Raw genomic sequence first — 26,573 nt, forward strand, 5'->3', positions numbered from 1 at the left:
GATTGTGCTCTACCACCTTTTGCCATGCCACTTTCACTCGTTGCAGATCGACGGGTCCGTCTTGCCCTTGCGCTGCCCGAGGGACTGACCACCGCAGGTGCGACCAGTATGCTTGCGTGTTTTTCAGTTGGCTGATATATATCCCGAGTTGCAATGGAGTGCATGGGTAAATGTCCTCAATTTGCTTCGCGGGACATCGAACCGGGAAGATATATTGTGCAGCAGATCTCGGAGTTGGCTGTCTTCCGCAAATGACAATAGCGGAAGGTCCGACACTGTCAGTCGCTGTTCTTGCTGCAGCATAATAGGAAGAGCTTCGAGGGTTTCTCGGCACTTGTCAATCCACTGCATAATGCGGGTCTGATTTTTCATGCGGGAATTATGTATAAAATTCAGGGTGAGGTAGCCGTCCATGACGACTGCATTGACATCTATCAAAGCGAAACGAGGCAGGTCTCCCGGCATGGATAAAAGGCTGTCACTGGGGAGTTGTGCGAATTGAAGGAGTGCGTCCGTGCGTTCTAGTTGCTGGAAAAGGCTTGTATAGTTGAACAGAATTTCCATCGGCAGGTCATCCTGTTCGCTACGTCGGTCCTCCCCTTGCAGATAGCGGCGTGAAAATGAGGAGAAACCGTGACTGAGCTGTTTACGTCGGCCGTCTTTTGTCAGTTCCAACAACCTAAGAAGGTCATGGCTCTTATTCACGTCCAAGAACAATGGTGCGATAGTAGTAAACCAGCCCACAGTACGGGCTATGTCAATACGAGCGTCCCATGGTTCTCGTCCGTGGCCTTCGGTGAAGATGGTTGGCGCCTGTCGATCATCGAAGACCCGAACAAATGAATAAAGAACAGCTGCCTGTACGAGCTCGACAGGACGAGTATGAAAGGCATCGTTTGCCTTGCCCAGGATATCTTGTGTTGCATCGCGCCCTACTGTGACTGTGCTTCGGATTGCCCGATCCCAAGTGTTTTCGGTGCAAATGGCCGAGGAGCCCCAGTAGCCCATTGGAGGTGGGTTAGAAGCTAACGGTTCTGGCGGATCCATCTCATCCCTGATATGTGCGCGTTGTAGCTTGCACCACTGTTGGAAAGAAGTTGATGTGGGTTGTAAAGGTCGACCAGTCGTCAGGATATCTTCCAGATCCTGAAGCAGCACTCGCCATGACACAAGGTCTATAACGATGTGGTGCGCAATCAGTGACAGGAACTGCCCTTCTTTGGCATTCAGAAGGTTAGCGACCATTTGCGTTCCTTCTGCTGGACGGAGCAATTCTCGACCACCAACAAGAATGTTCTTCAGGTCTTTGTGGTCATGAATTGAACAAAGCCAGTGCGGTCGGAAACATACGCCTTTCTGAAGGCTTTCTCCTATCACTTGGCCCCAGCATCCGTTACTGTCTTTTTCAAATCGCGCCCGTAGCATAGCATGTCGCCCACTCAAAGCTAGTATAGCTTCCTCTACCTGTGCCTCCATGAGGGGTCTAGCGATCCGGACCAGGAACTCCATTGTAAATTTGTCATGTCCATCGGGTACCCTGTCAAAGAAGAATTGTTGAATTGGTGACAGGTCAAACCGGGTTTCAGTTTGAGTATCCCCCAGCCCAGCCGCCAACGGGATCAATCCACATGCCTTCTGGACCTTCTCGGATAGTTTCCTGATACTTGGGCAGCGGAAGATGTCCGCGACAACAATGTTGAATCCAGACGCCTGGCAGCTCGCGGCCATCTGCATGGCGCTGACCGAGTCACCTCCGAGGCGGAAGAAACTATCGTCGACTCCAATATCGCCTATCGGCCGGTTCAAGGTCTCTGCCCAGATCGTGCGTAAGGAGTCCTCCTGCGCTGTCGATGGAAACTCGGGCTCGGTGTCAGTTGCTCGATACCTCTGCATAGCTGTCCATGATAAATCACCAACTTGATCACGGAGGGCACGCCGATTGGTCTTTCCGGATGGTGTGAGCGGCACATATGATATTGGCAGAAATACATCTGGCACCATGAATTGTGGAAGTGAGTCGGATAGCTCAACCTCGGCATTTGCGCATGCAGCGCGGAAGCTATCGCTTGGAGGAAGAATCACACCCTCTTCATTGGTAGTATTCATTGACTCATTGTTTTGATGGTGAACGAATGCAGTGAGGAAGACGTCGGGGCGATGGTCAGTGCCATCTTCCGGGGAAGAACGAATTAATTCGGCAACGACATGTTCTACTGCAAATGCACTGCGCAAATGATGCTCGATTTCACCCAGCTCCAACCGCTGCCCGTGTACTTTGGCTTGTGTGTCCTTCCGGCCATGGTAGCGGAAGCTTCCATCTCCCGCGTATTCCACAAGGTCTCCAGTCTTGTACAGGTGGCCAGTAGGTGCAGGCTGCAATTGACGGCGCCATTCTGGGCTCTCGATGAACGCCTTTGCCGTCTGATTCGGGTTGGACAAGTAGCCCTTGCCAACAATCAATCCTTCGATCAATAGCTCGCCAGTACACCCCACAGGCATGAGACGATTGTGGTCATTCGGGTGAACGACCCAGCCAATGCCTCCTGTAGGGAACCCTATATTGGATGGATCATGACATTTGAGCTCTGGCTGGACACTTAAAACAGCTGAGCACTCGGCCGGACCGTAGGCATTTCCTACAGCCTGAATATGTGGCTGCCACCGTTCCACATCACGAGCCAGTACAGCCTCTCCAACAAATATCATCACGTCTAAGGTCGGTAGGTCCTCCGGATTTATGATTCTTGCCACAGTTGGCGTCAAGCATGCAACCGTAACACCAAATTTCTGTATCGACTTGCCCAGCTTGCTATGACAATCGTCCGCCGACGGAATACAGACACAACCTCCCATAATCAGTGTGCTTAAGTGCTCTATAATGCACAAGTCGAATGCTGGGGACGCGAATTGAAGAACTCGGGCTTCTGGCGTAAATCGATACGGGCCGCCGTGAGCAAGTGAACTGGCTATTTACTGTTCCTGGACTGGTGAAACCTCCATCAATGTTCCATGATCTTTCTATCCGATGACTGGGTGTTGGAGTATATCCTTTGATGGGTACTTGCGGGAAGATGCTCATCGAAGATGAATCGACACCTTGAAATTCGGCCTCCCAGAATGCCTTGGTCTGAGCCTTCGTCGCATCGATATAATCTACTAACGGGCGGAATGATCGTGGTGCGAGATCATCCCCATGATAGGCTGCTTCGGTCTCTTTCAAAAGAAGACCAATAGACCAGCCGTCGCATATAGAATGATGGATTTTAATTCGGAGTATATGTTGACTTGTGTTGCATGAGAAGGATACCAATGGCGCACCGATCTTCCAGACGGTGACCGTGGTTTCCTCTGGGACTGCCTCATCATCGCATTCCATCTGCCACGGAACCGGTCCTCGAAGGACCACTTGAAGACATCCTCGCTGGTGCGTGGCTACCATGCGTGTTCGAAGAGCTGGGTTCGCCTGGGCCGTCTGGTTCCAGGCATTTTGAAGTCTTTTGGGGTCTATTTCCGGAGAGAGATAAAACTCATGCTCGATCGTGTATGCACTTGGCTCTCTCATGGTCTGTGCCACCATTGCCTCTTGCAAGGGGGTGCAAGCATAAAGATCCTCGACGTCGTTTGGCGCACAACCGCACTGAGCAATAACCTCTCGCAACAATTCATTCTCTTCATCGTCATCGGTCGGTGGGGTTACTGGCGATTGCGGTTTCTGTAATGCTATACCGCTATCCGCCGACAGTGATCTGTCTTTTGGGGGCGTTGGAGGCGCAGTAGGTATGATATCCTCGGGTTTGAGGGCATGTTGCATATCGTTCGCGTGTCTTTCCTCGTCATCAGTGGGAATAGGGAAAATCTGCGCTTCCACAGAGCCGGATTCAGACATTATGGGCGGATCGTGGGGTGTTTTGGACCACTGGTGCACAACGGAGGCCCGGCAATGGCAGGTGAAACGTTCCATCTTGTGCTTTTGAACCCATTAACAGACCTACAGTCCTCTATGACCCTTCTACCGTTACGTCACTAATCATCGTGCGCCGCCAATCAATTCGAGATACTTTAGCAATACGATGCATCTCGCGGTCTCTATGGCCAGATAGCCCAGGGCCCCGTCTGTACCAAGAGAAATACGTCGTACATGTGCTGGGATCTATGTTGTAGTGACGTTGAGAAATGGTCTGGAACCGATCAAATTTCCATTTCCGAATATCCCTTGCCACCGTACGCTGTACAAGGATTGACTCCTCTGAATAGCCTACACCTTGTCGCTAAGGAAAGACGAACAAGACCTCCGGCAGATCATGTTTGATGTGAATTGAGGTTACATCCGTCAACAATCTAGACAAAGGAGGCTACCATGGTTCTCTGGATGCGGATGGATATCCGCAGATCTCAAGGCTCCAATTCCATGGTACAAGGCGCCACGACCAATCGCTTCAAAAACCCGCCAATCGCACACTGTTCCTGTGAAGATCATCGGCTCGTTGGAAAATGATTGACTCGAGGAGTGTTGAGAAACCCAATTGATCGTTTAAAAAGAGACGAGATTTACAATCGCGAAATCCCCTGCTCTTACTATCCCTGGGCCGTAGGGCTTTGGAAAAAAAGAAGAAAAAGACGACCATAGGGCAGTCAAGACGGCGATATTCTCGCGACAGCCTTAGGTTCGATCTGTGCTCAGGTGTAGTTTGAGAACAACGTCGGCTCATATTAGCAAAGATTAGTGGAAATAGCTTGTTCCAAAGTTTGTTGATGAATTGCACATCCTCGCTTCCACTACCGCTGGACATTACGGGCGACAGAAGGAGAAAGCAACGCTTTTATGTACAATTATTGCTACAAAATAGGTCCAACTGATCGAGCTAAATCGACCTAAAACAAAAGGAGGTGGTCAAACTGTGTATCTCCATAGATTCGACACTCGAGTATTAATCATACAACCATCAAATTCACATGAGATCAATCACTATCTAGAACCACCACTTCAGCCTCACTGTTACCAATGCTCTTGAACCTCAACAAATCCCCTACGCTGGCCCCAGTCACAAATGCCCCATCGCCCTCTTCAAGCACTGTATCCTCCCTTCCATTCAGCTCCACCTTCGCTCCCCCCTTCTTGCTAGCCGGCAGATGCACATAGACGTTCCTCTTCCTCGTCTGCACCACTCCCTCCCCACCTCCAATCCTCCACTCAAACATCTTCTCGGGCGCTAGAATCCCTGCGCCCATGACAAAGTCCGCATGGATCGGAATTGACCCTTCGAGAACCGGCTCAGCCTCCTCCTCCTGCGCAGCCGATGCATCAACCCCAGCCTTCAATGGCGAAAGGATAGTAACAAAGCCCTTCTTCTTTTCCTCGTCCGCGAAGCTCTTCGTGTGGTATCTCGGCACCAAACCCCGTTTCCACGGCAGCGCCCAAATCTGCAAGAAATGCACCTCTTTGTTCGACTCGTTCATTTCGGAGTGTGCGATTCCTGTGCCACCAGTCGTGAATTGTACATCGCCTCGCTTCATCCGGTAAAAGTCTTTGCCTTGGGGTCCTTCGGCGCCGCGTTTGATCATGCTGTCGCGGTGGGTCAGTTCCCCAGAGAGAATGTAGCTGAAGATCTCGGCGTCGCGGTGTGGGTGGGTTGGGAAGCCATTTCGGGCGGCGACGCGGTCTTCGTTAAGGACTCGAAGGCTACCGAATTGTGTGAAGCGGTGGTCAAAGTAGGAGGCGAAGCTGAAGGTGTGATGGGATTTGAGCCAGCCGCCGTGTTCAGCGTATCCACGATCTGCGGAGCGGCGGAGGGCGATTTTGATGTGTGGGAGAGGCTTGGACATTTCAGATGAGCTGATCTGAATTAATTTAGAAAAGAATGTAATTATATAAAAGCGACTTAATTTTGATCAGAATGCTGAATAGAGGAGAGAGGGACTTGGAGGCTTTTATACTTCAGGAATGACGCACGACGGGGGCGTGACTAAGCGCATGTCAGCATTAAAAATGATCGACTAATCCACTTTTTTGCCCCACTCGGTCAGCATCAATCAGCGCTGAAAAATTCAATCGCCCTTTGATTCGAACCATCTGGTCGATGAATGCGGTTTCTGTTCTTTGTGGCTTGCAGCTATCAATGTACCCGTCCTAGGATTTCAGCTGTATCATCAAGAAGATCTTCAAAACAATGAAGAAGATGAAAAAAAGAAACTTCTTCCATCCAAATCGTTGAATATTCTAACCAGTGGATACAAAATATATGTTGAACAAATGCTGCTTACCCAGTGAGGTAAATTCCTTTCACTAGGGCTTTGCTGGTACTTGTTCACATGTTCGACATACTCTGCCGAAGTCCTGCGAAAGAGTCTATATCGCCCTCGACAAGGTCCAAGTCAAGAGAATTATAGAGTGGATACAAGTAGTATGGTGGTGCCTCTGTTGGAACGCCGCCGTCATCATTGGGAAACGATGTCAATGACTGATCTTCAGTTATCCCATTCCAAATTTGTGCGAAGTCATCTAGCAGATTAGTGTCCAGAAGGAGTGCCCCTTCAAGCCCACTGTTTTCCGAGGTTAGAGCGTCATTGCCACTTAGAGTATGGTCTCCTGAGTTGGGGCCATGCCCATCGCCGACGTTCGTGTTCGTTGTAGAGGTCGGAAGGACGTGTGAAGTGGCGTCGTCGGCAATGGTATGTGATTGTTCTTCACTTGGAAAGACAGCTCCACCAATAACCCGGGGTTGGGTTTGCGTGTCATGGCGTCGCTCGAGGTATGCCGAGAAGCAATCCCATGTCTGACGTACTTCCAGTAGTCCCCGTTTTGCCAAATGGTTGCCGCGATCAGACAGGAACTCTAACGTATCAAGTGCATCTCGGAGTCCAGACGGAGAAGTTTGCTTGCATCGACCGGGGTCGATAGAATCAACAATGGCTGACAGAATCATCACAAAAGCTGCTGAGAAGCAAGCATCAAAATCGAAAAATCCGAATATGACTGGTTAATCATTAGCCACTTAGATAAATTCCAAGAATACAGACGTACTGAGCATATCTTTTTTCCGAAGCGCAATAACCACATCTAAAAGCCTTCTAGCTGCTTCTGAGCAGCTGCGAGACAGACGGCCTAACGGCGAAGAACGAAGGGATGGACTGTTGACCTCTTCCCCACTCACAATTTGCTTTGCTAAATGCAGCATTATCGGGCGGGTTGTAAGTATAACTGCCTGCATATGTGTGTTGGTGGTCTACACGTGGTTATTTATGGATCAATGGAGCTGCGCCCATACCTGATATAACATAAGATGAAGATAGGCCTCGCTCCGTCCCAATGAATCAGAGGTGATTTAACCGAAGTTTGCCATACTCTTTAATGGAATATCTTGCGCAATCTCAAATATCGATTTGACGATGCCTCGAACGCTTGGCACGAAGGCATCCTCGGCTAAGCGACGTGGTCCATAAATGACTTGCAAATTGACTTGGTTAGAGTGATAAGTGAAGAGATTCCGCGGGACAATATTACCTGTAATGATTCGGGTAAGCACCTTGGATATCTTCAGGTTTGTTCGTAAGGCGCTCGCAGTAGGAAATCCAACGCAGTCTGTGGGCATTTCGAGTTCGATTGCTTCATCGTAGATGCTGATTGGGTTCCCTGTAACGGCAGCGAGACGTCTAGAAAATTATCTCATGGTTAGCGGTGCCCCATATGCACTAGGTCAGGCGTCCTTGCCGCTCCTGCATATATATGGTCCGCCAGAGTCGATTGATGTGGACTTTCTCCGACTCTAAACGGCCCTCTAATCCTGATTTGCGATGCAAACCAAGTAAGATAGCTAGTCGCAACGCGGTACTTATCTGGCCAACTGTGAGCACGATATTGACCCAAGGAAGGTGTTATTTTATACATAGAAGTAAGCTTCGTCTTTTCGATGAAGATTTTGAAGATAGACCGCAGCAAGTGCCAGAATCTCCACTCCGAGAACTCCATGCGTAATGAGTTGGCTTAGCGCAGGGATGTTCTTATGTGCACCGTCAAATAATTTACTTCCAGGGGTATCACAACCCTCATCAAAGTCTCCGGCGAATAACTTTCCGACGGCGAGAACCAGCATCATCTCAAGAAGCCAAGGCTCGTTCTGCCATCGGACATGCTGTGGGTCGGCAAAGTATAGGCCGAGACGGTCGGAGAATTCGCGGATATCGAAGTGGTGCTGCGTCAGGCCGATATAGAACACAACGACCCCCAACAGGCGACGAGATTCAGGTTCGGTAAGGGTGCTTAGAATGTGAGGGTTGATAGCATCAGGACCTTGTGTATTTGCGTTTGCGCTCTCGGGCTTAGAACCCGAACTTTGTAGCAAACTCTGGATTCGCGATCCGAATATGTTGTTGGAGCTCAAGCAAGGCTCGGGCTGGATGACTGAAATGGGGTGTTAAAGATAGAAAGCAGATGGCACGGTTAACTTACTTGACTCCGGGGAAAGTTGGGCGCTGTCGTTAAGGATCTGCGCAGGCGACGGTGGCTCTACTGGAGAACCACCATTGACATTACTGGTGGTCCCGGGAAAGGTGGGCGAACGATCTACGATCGAGTAAGACTGGTTAGCTAAATTGCCCGGATGGTGCCACTATACGCTTGGGGGTTTCAGACCATCTGCATGCACTTACCGGCGGTTTGCAATGGGGATTGGTGATTTTCATAATGTGCAAGGCGGTCGCGAAGCTTTTTGACCTCCCTAATGAACAAGTTAATATAAATTAACGCGCCTTGAAAGAAGCGGTTCTGTACGAGATGGAATAAAGGCGCCGCTGTCCCTGCTCTGAGATCTCACAGTCTAGCCCACGTCCGCTGCAATAAGTACACGGAGCTGTCCCCGAGCATCGAACCTTTTTCGTGCGACATGTGTTGCATCTACATTTACATATTAGCCCAAGTTTGGAGTGGATCCCGTTGACTGCCCCTTACGCTGCTTTGGCAGCTTCCTTGCTTCGCAGCGCTTTGGCCACCCTCGCCGTAGGCCGGGGAACAGAGGACTTCGGAGGCATTTCCAATAATGACGGACCCCAATACCGAAGCTAGCTTGAGATAAGCAATCTCTGAGTTGATGATAGGGCTGGCCCTGGGTGCCTTTCCTTGATGGTCTGGAAAGTGAGGAGCTTGGGACCTAAGCTCCGGGGAGGGCGATGATTAGGCTGCCGCTATAAGGAGCTCGGGAGATTTCGCGGTTTCCCGGCCTTGGGAGTCATCAAGCTAGTGAGGTTTGATAAGCAAGCCGATGGCGCCCTATACTTACTCGTTAAGGCCAAAATTTCCGAACTTCAACCCCGCAACACGATACAAACATTGGTGCTCCCAGTTTACGCTATTCCTGGGTTCAGACTTCACATTCGAAATCCTAATGAAGCTATTACTAGTAATGGACCACAGGCCTTTCGGAAACTCAAAGGACGTTGCCTTGAGCAATATTAATATTGCACCACAAAGTCACGAAATGACCTGTCGCTTTAATTGGAGAAGTTCTCACGATATAGATAGGACCAGGCTTAGGGACGAAAGGCCCAGATACATTCAAGCTCGATAGTAATCTTGGTGGAAGGCAATTGGGGAGGGAATATCAGAATCAGACACGACTAGGAGGTACAAATGAGTCAGAAAGTTTGTTATCAGCAGGATACCAGATCTGTTGGAGTGCCCCTACTACCTCTTGCCTCCTTGTCGCTGGAAGATAAGATCAGACATAACAACGATAACAAGTCTCGGAGCTCAACACCGACGTATCTTGGCCCGCCCCCGCAGTCCGGGGAAGATAGAGTTTACCCCAGGATCAGATTAATCTTAATCCGCGATAAAGAAGATAGGAGGAAACACGCCTCGTACATAAAGATCCAGATGTTATGGTGGCTGAAGCCATTCATTCAATAGCAACCCTCGAAGAGGATTGTCCCAGCTCTGTACTGGATTTCGTTCATCATGGTGTTCGCATTCAATTCGGGCGATAGGTCAACGCCTCCCGAAGTGTTCAACAACAAATTGTTTTTAGTTGTGGTTGTTGCAACATGTGGCTCGATTATATTTGGTTACGACCTCGCATTCATCGGTGGTGTCTTCTCGCTGCCCTCCTTTATCGACCGGTTCAACCTGGAGGATCAAAATGCCTCCGCTATTCAAGCGCACATGGTGAATTCCTGTTAGCTGCCGAACTCCCAGTCTCTTGAGAGTCTCTAACATATGCCATAGTCCAGGTTGGCGCCTTCTTCGGGGTGATGGTGGTTTATTTTGTCAACGAACGCTGGGGGCGACGTTTCGCTCTGCTGTGGGCATCCTTCGTCTTCAATGTCGGCGTGGTCCTATGCATGGCCTGCCAAGGGAACATCCCCGTCTTCTACGTCGGTCGCATCGCAAGTGGACTGGGAGTCGGAGCTTCGACCTTCGTGGTACCGCAATATTTGTCCGAGTGCGCCCCTCCTGCTGCCAGGGGTGGAATCATCGGTTGCGTATGGTTTCTATTATTTAAGATGTGACGTACAACTAACCCTCAACCTTAGTTTGAGATCGGAACCCAAATTGGTACCATCACTGGATTTTGGATCAACTATGGAGTTCAACAGACGGTCAGTACGAAGTCCTCATTTCTAGGCTCATGACTAACGAAGGGCCTTAAGATTGATCCCCAAGGAGACAAACAGTGGTATATTCCGATCGCATTCCAGTTCATCCCCGCTGGGCTGATGGCCATGGGACTATTCTTTTTGAGTGAAAGCCCGCGCTGGCTCTACGCAAAGCATCGGGTCACAGAAGCCACCACGGCCCTTGCCTGGCTGCGACAACTGCCTTCGGATCATTCATATATGTTAAAAGAGCTCAGTGGCTACCAGCGGCAGATGGAGTTGGAGACGGGCCTGGCGCCAACCGACAGCCTATGGGCTATCATGAAAGAATCATTCACTCCACGAATGCTCCCCCGGGTCATTCATGGATGTCTACTCATGATCCTACAGAATAGCACGGGAATAAACGCGATGAACAACTTCTCTGTGACGTTCTTCAATGTTCTCGGGTTCCATGGAACGGTAAGCGCTTGCATAATCAGAACAGCAGCTCGGGTTCGGCAGCTTACCAGAGGTATTTATATAGTCCGCTAAGCTTCTATCGACTGGTCTTTATGGTATTGTGAAAGGTGTTGCGGCCACCATTACATTTCTTTTCCTAATTGACCGCTTCGGACGACGCCCCCTACTCTTCGCGGGCTCGGTGATGTGCGCCTTTTCAATGTACTATGTGGCTGCTTTCTCATCTATAACCGACTCTTTTCATACATCGCAAAGCCCGAACTCCGCTAGTTACTCAGCCGTCGCTTTCATTTACATTTTTGGTGCTGGCTATGTATGCTCTACCTTCAATGCTCATGGTGTCAACTCATCCTAATACTATTTAGTCCGTCGGCTGGAACATCCCTTGGATCATTGCTGCAGAGATTTTCCCTACTCGCATTCGATCATTCTGTCTTGTTCTCACTACTTGTTCGCACTGGCTAGGAGAGTTTTACACCTCATACGCCGTGACTTACATGTTCGACAGCATCACCTATGGCACATTTATATTCTTCGGAACAATGACAGTAGCCGGTGGAACCTATGTTTATTTATTAGTTCCCGAAACTAAGGGTGTTGCGTTAGAAGATATGGATTATCTGTTCGGTGGAAAGGGTTTGGCCGTGCAGAAGATGAAGCGATTCAGGGAACGCCAATTGGAGGCAGAGGTGCTTGAAGGAAGAAGCGCGACTCCGACATCAGAGGAGTTGGCAAATAAAAAGATGTCAGCCTGCTAGTCAGAAGCAGCTATAGTTAGTTCAAGGTGGTTAAATATTTGAACAGTGATAGTCGATCGAAGATTTGCGTCTGGTATCTCGCTCAATTTTCTTGGTTGACTTCCAACCATAGTAGTTAGATATCACATGGAATGCAATATTATCATTCTCTATCTCCAACCGTAACTTTAATATTTGATTAAGACCGTATAATTTCGATCAATAAGTTCTCCTCGTCGAGAAGCAGAGCCAAACGACGGGAAAGGACGAACAACAAACAAAAGCGAGGGACAGATTAGAATGGCGATGAGTTTAGTCGATGACTCCCTACCCAGCTGGGTAGATACAGATGACTGTAGCTAGGCGAGATACCTTGAGAAAGAAAAGACAGCAATTTAGTCTACCCAGACTCCGTTTTCTTGGGTTATTTCTCGGCGCATCCTCCGAATCTGCTCTCGGACCTTGTGTCCGACACGAAGCTTGACTCGGGCAACAACTCCGAAGACACACCCCTGCTGCACAAATTATATATAACCACCATACTAATGAGCAAATATCATGGTAAGGTCTCAAATGAGTACTGTCAGTAAATATGAATCTCAAATCAGTACGACACGCCAGAGGCATTAAGATCGCGATCGGTGAGTAGAGTATGCCTTCGAACGCTTTCAGCAAAACAACTAAAATGAGACAGATCGCGGTGGTACATTTACGGATGTAATCGCCTTTTACCCTGATGGCACAGAGAAAATATTCAAACTATTATCATCCGATCCGAAAAACTACAAAGATGCAGCAAATGAAGCTATCCGACGGATCCTCCAAGAGTTTCAGGGACAGCCTCTGGATAAGGAAACTCCCTTGGACCTTCGGGACATTGGTAAGATACAAAGAGCCTTGGATAGATTTGAGCAGCTAATGGATTTAGAATCGCTCCGGATGGGTACCACGGTGGCGACCAACGCCCTTTTAGAGAGGCAAGGAGCCCGTACAGCGTTGTTTATCACGAAGGGATTCAAAGTGATTGATGGCTTCGCTCGGACAAATGCAGGGCTGACTAGAAACAGGATCTTCTCAAAATCGGAAACCAATCTCGCCCGGAAATGTTCGCACTAAATGTGCAACGACCTGGTCTCCTCTACAGCAAGGTTGTCGAAGTAGATGAGCGAGTCACTCTCCATGAATCAACTTCCTATCGACGAGGGGCAAATGACAACAAGGTTATCACAAATGGCAATGCCGAGAACGAGGATGCTGACGTTTTCACTGGAGTCTCTGGAGAGAAAGTCAGAATCATGCAGAAACTCGACAGTGCGACCGTGGCGAAGGCGTTAAAACAGGTGTACGATCAAGGCTTCCGCAGTGTGGCCATCTGCCTCCTTCATTCCTACACCTTCCCTGACCATGAGATGGCCATCGCATCAGAAGCAGAGAGGATCGGATTTACTCAGATCTCCACCTCATGTCGTATTTCGCCCGCCATTCGCATGCTTTCTCGAGCCAGCTCGGCGGTGACCGACGCGTATCTCACCCCTCAGATTAGAGATTATCTCCAAGGATTCGAATCCGGAGTAAAGTCGGACAGTCTTGCAGAGGTCAATTGGCGTATCATGCAGTCAGACGGGGGCTTGGTACATCCTTCTAAGCTCTCCGGTCTCCACGCCCTCTTGTCAGGACCAGCCGGGGGCGTAGTTGGCTATGCGCGCACTTGCTTCTCACCAGAAAGTCCAGTGCCTGTCATCGGGTTCGATATGGGAGGAACATCTACAGATGTCTCACGGTACGCAGGTTCCCTGGAGCATGTGTTCGAGACAGTTACTGCGGGTATTCCCATCCAAGTGCCACAGTTGGACATCAATACCGTTGCTGCCGGAGGAGGAAGCGTTCTCTCATGGCGTAAGGGAATACTCACCGTTGGCCCCGACAGCGCAGGATCTCATCCTGGGCCTGCCTGTTATCGGAAAGGTGGACCAGCGACCGTTACCGATGCGAATTTGATACTCGGTCGGATCATCCCTAGGTTCTTCCCATCGATATTTGGACCGGAGCAGGATCAGCCTCTGGACTCCTACGCCAGCTATAAAAAAATGGAAGCTCTGGCCCAGGAGATAAACACCGACCAAGGTTCGAATCTGTCAGTTGAAGACGTAGCGCAAGGGTTCATCACCGTTGCCAACGAAGCCATGTGCCGACCAATTCGTGCAATTACAGAAGCGCGAGGGTATCGCACAGGCGAGCATAATCTGGCGTGTTTCGGCGGTGCTGGAGGACAACACGCTTGTGAAATCGCAAAGCAGCTTGGTATCTCTCGTGTCATTATTCATAAGTACTCCGCGATCCTGTCGGCATACGGGATGGCCCTCGCGGATACTGTGCAGGAGGCACGTTTGCCTTATTCGAAGGAGCTGTCGGACACGGAGATTCTGACCTTACGACCTATCCTTGATGGTCTACGTCAAGAAACCATCAAATCTATCATCGAAATGGATCCGACATGCAAAAGAACGAAGTCAATCTACTTTTTGAATCTGCGATATGATGGCAGTGACACGTCTCTCATGATTGAAAAGCCAGATGAAGACTGGGATTTCCAGTCGGCTTTCGTTTCTCATCACCAACGGGAATTTGGCTTCACCCCGAACAACCGAAGCATTTTAATCGACGACATTCGTGTTCGCACTGTTGCCGAATCTGGAAATGAGGTTGAAGGGGGGATCTGGGAAATCGACACCATTTCTTTCCAATCGAACAAGAGTCCTGTCGGATACACTCAGGTTAGCTGGGCAGAGCTCGGCATGACCAAAGTGCCGTTATACTCTTTACCAGAACTGCAGGTCGGAGATACATTCAAAGGTCCAGCTGTGGTCATCGACAAAACTCAGACTATTGTCGTCTCCCCTCAGGCCGAGGTCAAAGTGCTCTCATCGATGTTAGTTATTGACCTGCCACCTCCCTCAATACCTAAGACATATGAGAGTGTCGATCCCATCAGGCTGTCGGTATTTGCAAACCGTTTCATGGGCATCGCGGAACAGATGGGAAGAGCTCTGCAGAAGACTAGCGTCAGCACGAATATCAAAGAAAGGCTTGATTTCAGCTGCGCGATCTTTTCAGCAGACGGAGGATTAGTGGCTAACGCGCCGCATGTGCCAGCCATGCTGGGAAGTATGGCCTTTGCCGTGAAATGGCAGATTCAACATTGGGGCTCCAGGATCAAGAACGGGGACGTGTTCTTGACGAACTCTCCGAATGCAGGAGGTACTCATCTTCCAGACTTGACCGTTATCACTCCAATTTTTGATGACGGGGGGAGTGAGATCCTGTTTTGGACCGCCTCGCGAGGCCATCATGCCGACATTGGTGGAATCGTTCCAGGGTCAATGCCTGCCACGTCTCGTGAGTTATGGGAGGAGGGAGCCGCAATTGACACCATTAAGATGGTTGAAGATGGGGTATTTCAGGAAGAAGCTGTCATTGAAGCTCTGCTGCATGCACCTGCTCGCTATCCAAACTGTGAGGGTGCCAGATGCATTGAAGATAACTTGACAGATATCAAGGCTCAGGCAGCCGCAAACCATCACGGTATCAAGCTCGTGGGAGTGCTCATCAAGGAATACACTCTTCCGACGGTAATGGTAGGCTTTATATTCTGCTCCTTTCTGATCCTGTGCTAACCAATGCCTAGCTGTATATGAGTGCTGTTCAAAAGGTGTCTGAAAATGCTGTCCGGCAGACTCTCAAGGACATTTGTTTGGTGAAAGGCCAGAATACATTTGAAGCCGAGGACTTCATGGATGACGGATCGGTCATCAAACTGAGAATCAATATCGATGAGGCCGGATGTGCTATATTTGACTTCAGTGGAACAAGCCCCCAAGCACACGGTCGGTATTTTCCTGTCTAAAGAGCCTTCATTTCGCTCACGGTTGACATAGGGAATTGGAACGCGCCGCCAGCTGTCACTAACTCTGCAACCATATATGCTCTTCGATGCCTTGTGGCTTCTGAGATCCCTCTCAATCAGGGCTGCATTCTCCCGGTACATTTAAAGATCCCGGAGCATTCCTTGCTCTCACCATCGCCCGACGCCGCTTGCGCAGCTGGAAATGGCCTTACCTGCCAACGGATCGTCGACGTCATTTTCAAAGCCTTGGAAGTTTGCGCCGCAAGCAATGGGTGTATGGCCAATTTCACATTTGGGCTTCCAACAGCCAATGGATTTGGATACTACGAAACGATTGCCGGCGGCAGTGGAGCCGGGCCGTCATGGGCAGGCGAGAGCGGAGTACACTGCCACATGACGAACACGCGCATTACAGATGCCGAGATCCTAGAACGGCAATATCCAGTGCTGCTGAGAGAGTATAGTCTGCGGCCTGCAAGTGGTGGACACGGCAAATTCCGTGGTGGAGATGGCGTTGTGCGGGAGCTGGAGTTTCAAATCGATATGCACGCCGGTATACTCTCGGAGCGCAGGGTATTCCGTCCATACGGTATGGCTGGAGGAGAGGATGGAGCCCGTGGACTGAACCTTTGGATCAAGAACAATGGGCTCGTTGTCAACATAGGCGGCAAGAATCAGTGCCAAGTGAAGGCAGGCGATCGGATACGGATTCTGACTCCGGGAGGAGGGGGGTACGGGATTCAGGGAGATGGGAATGAGCCGAATGAAACAGCAACCGGGTTGTCGTCTTTTACACCTCGTGCTTCTGGCTCCTATCATGTTATGCAAGCACTCGCTGTAACAAATTGATTGGCAGTAAATCTCAACTCCTTATCAATTAACACAAGGCTTTTCCTGGTATCTTAAATCGCTCTACTACGCCTCGCGCTGTAGGCCGAAATATGATATACGACTATACCTGCGAATTAATCTTTGAATATTGGGGTGATCATTGAATGACCAAGTCACTGACGATCAATGCTTTCGACATATATGTTCTGCATGAATGTCTATGACGTTTGTGCTAATTCAATGACGACTCATGAGGGAAAGTTGGCGGCGAATACCGCGACAAACCCCCACCCCCTTGATTACCTGGACGTCTGCATAGTCAACGGAGCTAGATCATCAGACATGAGGAAACTTTTCCTTCGATCTCATACACAGGTCCGCCAAGTTATACACCACTTCTAACCCTTTTCTAATCCCACCTTCGTATGTATACGCAAGTTAAACTTTGCGCTATCGTTGCCAGATCCAGAAACCTGATGCTTCTATCCATGACATCATCTTCAGACTTAGTGATAAGTTAAATGCAAGGGGGAGGCGAAGCGCCTAAACCTTATATAGGTGGCATATCCAGTCTGAACCTACACTTCTCTTGAGCATATACCACAGTATCGATCCCCATTTCTACAACACTGCGCTGGGACATGGAACATTAGATCAATATGCCTATCCGTACCCTTGACCACTGTCTGAGCAATGCAGCCAGATTCTATACAAATCGCGAGGTCATAACCTATCCAAGTGGGTCAATCGACAAGGCGGCCCAGCGGCTCACTTGGGGAGCTTTATACATTGGTGCTCGGTAACAACAATCTCTTGCGTAATCTCGATGCAGGCCCTAGGGGTTCTATCCTTCTCCTTCATTTTGATGATCATCTCGATAACATTGTTTGGTTGTGGTCTGCTATCCATGCAGGCTATACTCCGGCCATGTCAACTGCTTTTCCGAAAAGCGGGGATTCCTGTACAAGGCATCTATGTCATCTCAAGGGCGTTCTCGACAACCCAGTTTGCTTAACTAGATCAAACCTACGGTCTCAATTCCCATCAGATACTGGCCTCAGCATCATAGATGTTGAAGACCTCGGGAACGCTCAAACAAATTCGCTCGGAGAATGCGCTGGTCCTCTCATCTCAAGTCCGGATGATACGGCATCGTTGATGTTGACATCTGGTAGCACCAGTCTACCAAAGGCAGTTTGCCTGACTCATCGTCAGATAATTGCTTCACTTGCAGGGAAATGCGCGACACTGCCCGTGAATGATGGCGGTGCCTTCTTGAATTGGATCCGACTTGATCATGTCGGCAGCCTCGTCGAAATACACTTCCATTCCTTGTTCACCGGGTTGAATCAAGTGCACGTCCAGCCAGAAGACATTTTATCCGAGCCATCCTCGTTTCTGCGGGTGCTGGAGCGACATAACGTTGTGAAAACGTTTGCCCCGATCTTTTTCCTGGCAGAACTTGAGCGCTTTCTCGCTGCCTCTGGCGCGGCAAACGGCAACTTCAGCCTCCATTCTCTACAATACATCGTGTCCGGAGGCGAAGGCAATGTGGTTTTAAATTGCGCTCGGCTTTCTCGTCTGCTTGAAGAAAACGGTGCTCCGTCGAACCCTATTATCCCGGCTTTTGGCATGACCGAAACCTGCGCTGGGTCAATATACAACCTTTCTTTTCCCTCTCATGACCTACAGCAGAAATATGAGTTTGCATCTGTTGGATATGGTATTCCGGGGATTGAAGTCCGCATCGCCTCCTCCGAGGGTACATTAGCTGGCCCAGGAGAGGTTGGAAGCCTCGAAATCAAGGGCCCGGTCGTATTTTCCGCCTACCATAACGATCCGACGGCGACCGAAAATTCATTTACCCGGGATGGATGGTTTATAACCGGAGACACGGCATTCACAGATGACACTGGTCGGCTAGCCCTGGTCGGACGTACGAAAAATGTCATTTCAATAAACGGGCTCAAGTATTACCCACAGAGCCTTGAGGCTGCGATCGAGGATGCAGGCATAGAAGGGATTGCCAGAGGAAATCTAGTGTGCTTCCCTCAGCGCTCCTCGGGTGCTCCAACAGAGCATGTTTTGTGTCATGTATGTCCCTAGGTACGCAAGCGGCGACCTGGAGGCCCGGTACAGTACTATGAAAGCTATTGGGCAAGCAGTTTTTATGATAACAAACAGTCGTCCGATAGTGTTGCCGGTGCAGCGCATTGAAAGAACAGCACTTGGGAAAATAGAAAGATCTGTCATGTCCAGCTTGTTTGAGAAAGGCCAGTATCAGGTTGATCAGATGATGAATAACGAAATGATCGAAAGATACCAGCGTTCGATCTACTCGCCACCACGAAGTGACATAGAGAGAATAGTTCTGGAGGAAGTCACAGCTGCTTTGAACGTCGAGCAAGAATCTGTCGGTGTGGAAAGTAACGTTTTTGAGATGGGGTTAACATCCATCACCCTAATCAAATTGCAAAGATTTCTTCGGGGAAGACTGGCGCTTAACTATGAAGTTCCAGTTGCCACCATTATTACACATCCAACAGTACGCGGACTAGCGGCGTCACTGCAACAGCCCAATGTGTATACACCCTTTGTGCCGCTCCAAAGGCAGGGCAACAAACCCCCACTCTGGTTGATCCATCCAGCAGCTGGCGAAGCACTCGTGTTCCTGAATCTGGCCAAGCATATTACTGATCGTCCAGTGTTCAGCTTCCGTGCAAGAGGATTCATTCCTGGTGAGCCCTACTTCTCCAGCCTCGAGTGTATTGCCATTTACCACTCGAATCTCAAGAAGAAGCAGCCTCAGGGGCCATACTCCATAGTGGGGTATTCATATGGCGCAATGCTGGCCTTCGAGATAGGCAAAGTCCTGGAACAAAATGGCGACGAAGTTCGCTTTTTGGCGAGCGTTAGCCGTCCACCGCACGTGCACCCACGCTTGCAGCAAGTGCAATGGTCAGACTGTCTACTCAATCTAGCCTATTTTGTGGATATCATCACGGAGGATGTGTTCCGCACCCTATTGACCGAGTTAGTAGGTGTGTCCAAGGTCGATGCCATCACTCGCCTGATCAATTCTGCGAGCTCATCTCGGCTCTCTGACTTGGCGCTCGATGGTACAAAAATGGAGAAGTGGGCAAACGTTACTCTGAGCTTGCAGGATATCGCACGGAAATATCAACCCAAGGGGTCAGTAGAGCATATGGATGTCTTTTATTGCGATCCACTTGAGATGGTCGGCGCATCTAAAGAACAATGGCTGCAACGCTTGGGCAAATGGCAAGACTTTTCAAGGAAATCAAGTATTATGGGCTCCCGGGAAAGCATCACGATGTATTTGGACCAAGGCATGTACGGGAGTTGCATAAGTCGCTTGAACAGGCAATGGTGGCGAGGGGTGTGTGAAATCATCTCAGGGTGGCTTTCTCAACAGTTACATGGAGTAGTCACCACTAGTTCAATAACGGTCCTCGATGGCCCGGTATTGAATTTTCCCGATCTTATAGCTAAGTGGCCTAAGTTTCTTATTGATATGGCACGGTATGCTTGAATACGTTGGCCCTGGAGCGGAGTGCCCAAACGTCGTTCTCGGCCTATTTCGAGGTTGTCAAGTTCTTCTAGTATGCATCGTAACCGTTTCCTAGTCTCTCTAATTCCGTCAGCAATGATGTCCGGCTATTTAGTGCAGATACTCGCCTTCATATAGCCGAGACTAGGAAATTTTAGGGTCGAGTGAATGATCAATGAGACGCGGACTCACCAAAATTGGCTTTTAACGAGGGAACGAAGGGAAGCGACAAGTGGCAGATTGAGTAATCGGTTGGAACGTTGACTATCTATCGTCCAGGAGAATTGCCTCCTCTGTCGAAGCCTTTGTAATAAACGTCGAATGAAATTGGAATGGTTGGCATACGTAATTTGACAACGGAGAGCTTGTATCATCCAGGAGGTAAGCAAGGAGGACGTATAACGCATCAATCTCTAGCTGCTGGCCACAGGATTGTCGCGTACTCTGCTAATTTGATCCGAATCAAAACTGGTGCCATATCATGCCAGCGTCTCTGGAGGGTTCTCCCGCAAGGAGACTTGTTGCTACTTACTCTACACCGCAGTGCTCGCATCAACCCATTGACTTCCGCGTAGTGGAGCAATTGGCGGAAACGCGCGGGAGTCAGTTCTAGCCGCAGTGGGTAGTCCTTTACGCGGTCCTCAGGCCTGGATGTTTGAGAATTCAATCCTGCTGGAGCTAGCCGCCGACAAAGGTACTGAGTACACCGTAGGTATGGTAGAAGTTGAACGTGCGAACTCCCCGGTTTTGATTAGCTGGAAGCCCTACTTGGCAATGGGCACGGAGCAGGATTTGTTTCACACTTGTGACAATCCGTCCTCGACTTGCCGTTTTCGGGTCGATAGGACATCAACAACTACGCGGCCATACCCCCGATTTAATTAAAGGAGGCTGGATCAACACACGGAGCAACTGAGAAAGGCATGGGGAGTGTGGCTGTGAAGTTGTCCCACAGCTTGGCATTCGAAGAAGCGTTTCACCGGGGCTTGGCTTTGCCAGTAGGGAAATGCTTGGCCGACGATCTTTCCTCTTCTTGTCAACTATCAAAGAGACCCTTGGCCTGCTTGGGCGCGTAGTCTGCTCTCATATTCGTCGGACTGGCCCGCCAGATTGCCAGGATTGTGGCCCGATATCTCCATTTTGACAAGGAGATAATGCTCTGAGTGCTCAGTGGGCTCATAGGCCGTGACCTCGAAGATCAATACCTAGTCCAACGGTCATAGTGGTTCACCACGGTGGTTTCAGTGAGAGACTTCCCTCCCTTATTGATCCGTGTAGTCGATATGGATCGTCAGTTTTGTGTATGGTGTTGATGAAATTCGTCCGTCTAGGCCTTGAGACACGGGATGCTTCTGCATATATATATCGCAGAGGGCGCATCCTAGAAGTTGTTCATCTTTTCATTCAAGCCATTCTCTCTTTATTGTGTTGTACGACCGGTTCGTCGACGAGTTCACAGTCTTTCGCTCCAAATCTTGTTGATCAAGTCCATTCATTCGTCTTTTTCACCAATATAATTCACAATGAAGTTCGAGATCGCCGCTGTCCTTGCCGCTTCGGCCATGGCCTCTGCCGCCCCAGCCTCGTCTAGCGCTGCGGCCCCGTCTGTTACTCCGGCTCCCAGCAGTCCCGCTGGTAGCGGCAGTGTTACCACCAAGCTGCCCGCCTCCTCCGGCACCTCCACTCTTAGCGCAGTGAAGACCATTGCTGCCGGCGAGAACTTCGACGGTGGTATGGTCATGTACGACCGTGGTGTCTCCTGCACCGGTCAGGAAGAGGGTGACGACAGCGATGCCGTGTTCGAGATCGAGAACGGTGGCACCCTTTCCAACGTCATCATCGGTCCTAACCAGATCGAAGGTGTGCACTGCTTCGGCTCCTGCACTCTGACCAACGTCTGGTGGAGCGCCGTCTGTGAGGATGCCTTCACCATCAAGGAGCAGGAGGACGGCGAGACCACCACCATCACTGGTGGTGGTGCCTTCAAGGCCGAAGACAAGGTCCTCCAGCAGAACGGTGGCGGTACTCTCGAGGTTTCCGGCTTCTACGTCGAGGACTTCGGCAAGCTCTACCGCAGCTGTGGTAACTGCGATGACATGCCCACTCGTCACGTCGTCCTGGACAACGTGTACGCCGTCAGCGGCAAGCAGATTGCTGGTAAGTCTTATCATCTGTTGTCAAAACCTCCGCCAACTAACAATATCAGGTATCAACGCCAACTACGATGACACTGCCACTCTCCGCGGCGTGACTGTATCCGATGTCGACGATGTCTGCGTTACCTACGAGGGTAACTCTGACGGCAGCGAGCCCGAGGAGAGCGGCTCCGGCCCCGATGGCACCAACTGCAAGTACTCCAACTCGGATGTCACCCAGGCTTAGAGGATCAGCGCTATATGTATCCTTGACGTGGTCGGCTATTCCATGGGCTTGGGCTTGGAAGATTAGATTGTCCGAACTCATAGACACTCCTTTGCTTTGATTCCAATCTAATTGTACTATATCAGAATACGCAACTCAAAGACGTATCGTTGATCAATTACACAGATACCTCACCTACCTATTGTATTGTTGTAGGGCTCAATCTAGGTAGTATTCTTGAAGAGACGGGTGTACCCAATACCAACTTCATAGTTGTATGGCTATGTGCTGCGGCAAACACCGCCACCTGAGGAACAAATTACTGCGGAATCGTAACATCTTATACAGCAAGCCTGTCTAGCTCAATAAACTCGACGATTTCACCCACGTGGGCCGGCGAGCCAAGGGAGAGAACCAAGCTTTGAAGTGGTGTTGGGCGCATTTTAGGTAGTATGGAAAGTCACAAAAGAACACAGCAGAATAATCTCACGTACACCAGAATCTACCTGTAACATGGGATGTCAACTGGAGTCATTCTCTTCCCATAACTCCCCTCTGCAAGGATTATATATAGTGCGCATGAGTTGTTACCGATTTCTTGTACCAAACAGCCCATCAATTATAGATTATTTTACCAATCATTCAAACATGCAAACATACTCCGTAGACCACCCAGGAATTCACTGAGGAAAAGTAACAAAGGAAAAATCAAAAAATAGCCGGGATATACTGGTGGTCATCTCCAACTGCTAAATTATGATGCGGGATCGGCCGAGTATTTGGCAGCAATAGATATTCCACTGTACATTACCCAGAAAAACACCCCTCCTTCATTCCGCAGTGAATTTCTCTTCCGAGATGCTTCCTTTTCGCCTTTTCTTTTCTTTTCTTTTTTTTTTTCCCTTGTTCAGTCATTCCCGATCAAAGGCCGTACAGCAAGCTAGCTAAGCAATATAACAAATGTACCTTTGTTTAGTTAGAAGGGTTTCACATAAATCACTGCCCGTCTCATCCCTTAGGCACATTCTTGCTAGATACCTACTCTTTTTATGGGGGGCAGAAAGACGAGTCTAAACAACTACAAAAAGAAAAACGGATCAAATGCAAGAATCATTCAAGAGCAGCCACAAAGTAACATGTCTGAAGACAAGGAAGAACGAGCAATGCCACTTATCGGACAGAAGGAAGCATCAGACTTTGTCGCAGAACTTTAACAATGCGATTCATTGCCTCTCCCAGCCATGGCGTGGGATGCGAGAACACCAAACGAAACCATCCTGGATGCTCCGATCCATACGCAGTTCCATGAGCCACATAAACCTTATTGTCCAGTAGTTTATGCAAATTTGTATCGGTGAACCCGAGGTTATAGATAACCACTGGGACTGATTCACAAAGTAAGAATCAAAGACAAGTCTTTGTTTCGACAAAATCTTCTCATTCAAGGATGTATGTGTAGCAATATATAAATATTCACACTTTAGCCCACATTCATGATATCGGATAATTTTCCGATAAGCTGATCGGGGACTGTTGATAATGGAAGAGCAGAACATCTTGCTCAGTACTGCGCTTCGATCTTGATCAGAGTCACCTTTCAAAATTTTTCATCCGATTATCACAGGATCGACCCAAATCCCAGCCCATTAGAACATCGTCCTTCCCACATTAGGGTATCGCCTACGAAATAAAACCGAGCTGGAACGTGGGAATCAGTAATTGTGCATCGACTCCAATATGAGTTAAGAATTGTCTATCTAAGCCATGATATATGTAGAATACATCGTGGAATTTCGGCACTAATTGAAGTGTAAACAAACGCTATCTAGGATTTGGAACATTCCTGGCGAAAAACTACAGAAAAAGCCCTGTAATCATTCAACAGCACTTGCCGTTCAAGCAGCCTCCGCCAAGGACCTGCGGCGCCTGGGAGGTGTCCAAACGGCAAAAGCATGACGCCTTGATCGGAACATCGGCTACTGCAAGAGCAAGCTTAGCCGGTTGCTCAATAACAGCAGCCTCGTCTATCCTTCCTAGGCGAATCAAACACTCGTGATAGCCTTGAAGGGACCAGACGTTATTCGGATGGCGTCGCGGTCTGATAACAGACTTATCCAAGCCCAGGTCAGCACGGTATATTTGTGCTGCCTCTTCCAAGTGACCTTGCTCCATCAGTAAGGCAGCGTAAGCGTGACGAACAGGCTGCATCCATGACCAAGGCTCGCTGTACGGCAGTTTGTCTTCGAGGTCAATCGCACGACGAAGAGCACCAAAGGCCTGTGTGTAGTTGGCGCAGCGGTACTCAATCTCTCCTTCCAGCATGGCCTCAGCGACCTTGAGCACGTCGACAAATTTGCCGTTATACGCGCGACGCGTCTCAGGCACCCGGGACCACGCTTGCTTGAAGAGCTCTTGTTCCGCTCGGGCCGACGACACGTTTCCAGTGGCGGCGAATGCAATGCCTCGAGCATAGTGAGTGGTGGCGGTAGTCCCGGCATAGAGTGACTGATCATGAGGAAGCTCCTTCTGCTTAAGCTCTTCCCACATACCAAAGCGCACCATAACATGTAGGCGAATGGGCATGAACTGCTCCAACCAGTCAGCCATGGGTGGGGACTGAATTCGAAGCACGTCCTCCGGCACCGTCGATTCCATACGCGTGACCGCGTCAAGGGCAACTTTGGATTTGCCTGCAAACATCGCGGCGTAGATCAAGGAGTGATAGTCATGCATTCTGTAGAAGGTGTAGAAATTCTTCGCCCCTTGCTTATGGAAGTATTTTTCATCCGCTAGCGTTGCCCGGTGGTTTGAAGAGATGGAGCGCCTCCAATCCCCGATGAGGATGTCCAAATGCGTAGGCATGTGGTTAATATGACCAGCATCGGGAACCAGGTCACGTAAATGGTCGGCAACGTTGATTCCAAGTTCAGGAGTGGGTGACATTTCGATAAAGTGGATATAAAGGTGAAGCAATCCAGGGTTGAGATATGCGCCGTCGGCCACCTGCCCGAGCGCCTTCTCAAGCACGGCTTTCACCTCCATTGTGGGAGCTTTAGGATTCGGCTGGCTTGTAAACAAATCCCATAGCGCCCAGGGAGTCATGTTCATCAGCGCGTCTGCGTAAGTTGTCGCCACGTCAAGATCGCGACCGAACTTCTCGTACACCGGTTTCATAGCTTCGGCATAGCTCTTGTTCAGGGCAGCATAATCCTCGGCCGGCTGGTTGGTGGGGTATCGAGATTGCATCGCTTCGATCAGCGCTTGTTCGACCGGAGTTGCATTCACGGCGTATTTCTTCGCTTTTTGAGAGGCATCGTATCCGCGCTGCACGCAGGTGTGAAGGTCGCCTTGGTCGAACTTTTCCCATGGCTTGTTATAATTCGGACCCACGGCATATGCCAGGCCCCAATAAGCCATCGCGCATTCAGGATCATGCGCAATTGCCTGTTCAAAACAATATGCGCCTTCCATATGATTGAAAGAATATACCCAGATGAGGCCACGGTTGAACCAAGTCTGGGTGTCGGGGCTAGTTGTTGTGATGGGATGGCCAAATGAACCCAGGTTATAGTATTCGGCGCTGGCCGACACAGGGGTGATCGTTCCTTGAGCCATGCTAATAGTCGTAGCCCAAGTGAGACTCTGATGGTGTTGATGAAGAAGAGGAAGGGGAGATATAAGAGTGACGGAGATTTAATTGTACAAACAGCAGGGTCTTAAATACCTAGTAGCTCGAAGGTCGAAGGTAATGAATGGCGCCAGAGAGACCAAGTGGAGCCGGAGAAAAGTGGCGATTCCGACGGATCAAAGACCGAAGACGCCGAATCTGCCCCTCTTCACCCTCTTCTCGACAAACAAAGAGAGACGGGGAAATTGCAGAAAAAGGCATTCATGATGCACCCGACTTCGCGGCTAGTGAAGGTCGCATGTCTGGCTTGGTATGTGAGATCTCCGGAGATTTATGCGAGGGGCTCCATATTGATGATAATAACAGCCGAGCCTCGAAGACTCGCTGTGATGGGCAGAAGCCATGTTCGAGCGTGAGATGAGATTTGTTCCCAGAAAACTGACTGGCATTCACGTTAACCATAACACAGTGCTCCAGCCGCCAGGAAGAATG

At 49.6% G+C, this 26,573-nt stretch overlaps 9 protein-coding genes across 9 annotated transcripts; 4 read left to right on the forward strand and 5 right to left on the reverse strand.

Moving 5' to 3' along the window:
* Positions 1 to 123: 123 nt before the first annotated feature.
* Positions 124 to 2,499, reverse strand: LDX57_004105 (uncharacterized protein; the record flags this gene model as incomplete). Its single annotated transcript, XM_046085762.1, has 1 exon — positions 124 to 2,499. The coding sequence occupies one exon, from the start codon at positions 2,497 to 2,499 to the stop codon at positions 124 to 126; it is 2,376 nt and encodes a 791-aa protein (XP_045941725.1).
* Positions 2,500 to 3,156: 657 nt separating this feature from the next.
* On the reverse strand, positions 3,157 to 3,886 carry LDX57_004106 (uncharacterized protein; the record flags this gene model as incomplete). The annotated part of the gene is made up of 2 exons (XM_046085763.1): positions 3,157 to 3,201; positions 3,308 to 3,886. 2 exons carry the CDS (start codon positions 3,884 to 3,886, stop codon positions 3,157 to 3,159), a joined length of 624 nt encoding a protein of 207 aa, XP_045941726.1.
* A 1,073-nt stretch (positions 3,887 to 4,959) lies between these two features.
* On the reverse strand, positions 4,960 to 5,823 carry LDX57_004107 (pirin family protein; the record flags this gene model as incomplete). The annotated part of the gene is made up of 1 exon (XM_046085764.1): positions 4,960 to 5,823. One exon carries the CDS (start codon positions 5,821 to 5,823, stop codon positions 4,960 to 4,962), a length of 864 nt encoding a protein of 287 aa, XP_045941727.1.
* Positions 5,824 to 7,322: 1,499 nt separating this feature from the next.
* LDX57_004108 (Zn(II)2Cys6 transcription factor) lies at positions 7,323 to 9,024 on the reverse strand (the record flags this gene model as incomplete). The annotated part of the gene is made up of 8 exons (XM_046085765.1): positions 7,323 to 7,444; positions 7,502 to 7,650; positions 7,709 to 7,833; positions 7,884 to 8,398; positions 8,447 to 8,560; positions 8,647 to 8,714; positions 8,768 to 8,890; positions 8,945 to 9,024. The coding sequence occupies 8 exons, from the start codon at positions 9,022 to 9,024 to the stop codon at positions 7,323 to 7,325; spliced, it is 1,296 nt and encodes a 431-aa protein (XP_045941728.1).
* Positions 9,025 to 9,949: 925 nt separating this feature from the next.
* LDX57_004109 (sugar porter family MFS transporter) lies at positions 9,950 to 11,807 on the forward strand (the record flags this gene model as incomplete). The annotated part of the gene is made up of 6 exons (XM_046085766.1): positions 9,950 to 10,166; positions 10,217 to 10,473; positions 10,525 to 10,590; positions 10,642 to 11,049; positions 11,114 to 11,362; positions 11,415 to 11,807. The coding sequence occupies 6 exons, from the start codon at positions 9,950 to 9,952 to the stop codon at positions 11,805 to 11,807; spliced, it is 1,590 nt and encodes a 529-aa protein (XP_045941729.1).
* Positions 11,808 to 12,378: 571 nt separating this feature from the next.
* Positions 12,379 to 16,539, forward strand: LDX57_004110 (uncharacterized protein; the record flags this gene model as incomplete). The annotated part of the gene is made up of 6 exons (XM_046085767.1): positions 12,379 to 12,427; positions 12,481 to 12,666; positions 12,715 to 12,806; positions 12,854 to 15,421; positions 15,472 to 15,670; positions 15,722 to 16,539. 6 exons carry the CDS (start codon positions 12,379 to 12,381, stop codon positions 16,537 to 16,539), a joined length of 3,912 nt encoding a protein of 1,303 aa, XP_045941730.1.
* Positions 16,540 to 17,679: 1,140 nt separating this feature from the next.
* LDX57_004111 (uncharacterized protein) lies at positions 17,680 to 18,627 on the forward strand (the record flags this gene model as incomplete). The annotated part of the gene is made up of 1 exon (XM_046085768.1): positions 17,680 to 18,627. The coding sequence occupies one exon, from the start codon at positions 17,680 to 17,682 to the stop codon at positions 18,625 to 18,627; it is 948 nt and encodes a 315-aa protein (XP_045941731.1).
* Positions 18,628 to 21,615: 2,988 nt separating this feature from the next.
* LDX57_004112 (pectate lyase) lies at positions 21,616 to 22,474 on the forward strand (the record flags this gene model as incomplete). The annotated part of the gene is made up of 2 exons (XM_046085769.1): positions 21,616 to 22,249; positions 22,299 to 22,474. The coding sequence occupies 2 exons, from the start codon at positions 21,616 to 21,618 to the stop codon at positions 22,472 to 22,474; spliced, it is 810 nt and encodes a 269-aa protein (XP_045941732.1).
* A 1,857-nt stretch (positions 22,475 to 24,331) lies between these two features.
* LDX57_004113 (tetratricopeptide repeat protein) lies at positions 24,332 to 26,068 on the reverse strand (the record flags this gene model as incomplete). The annotated part of the gene is made up of 1 exon (XM_046085770.1): positions 24,332 to 26,068. The coding sequence occupies one exon, from the start codon at positions 26,066 to 26,068 to the stop codon at positions 24,332 to 24,334; it is 1,737 nt and encodes a 578-aa protein (XP_045941733.1).
* Positions 26,069 to 26,573: the final 505 nt, after the last annotated feature.

This window comes from Aspergillus melleus (genome assembly GCF_016097325.1).
Source record: "Aspergillus melleus strain CBS 546.65 chromosome Unknown contig2, whole genome shotgun sequence".
Lineage (NCBI taxonomy): Eukaryota > Fungi > Ascomycota > Eurotiomycetes > Eurotiales > Aspergillaceae > Aspergillus > Aspergillus melleus.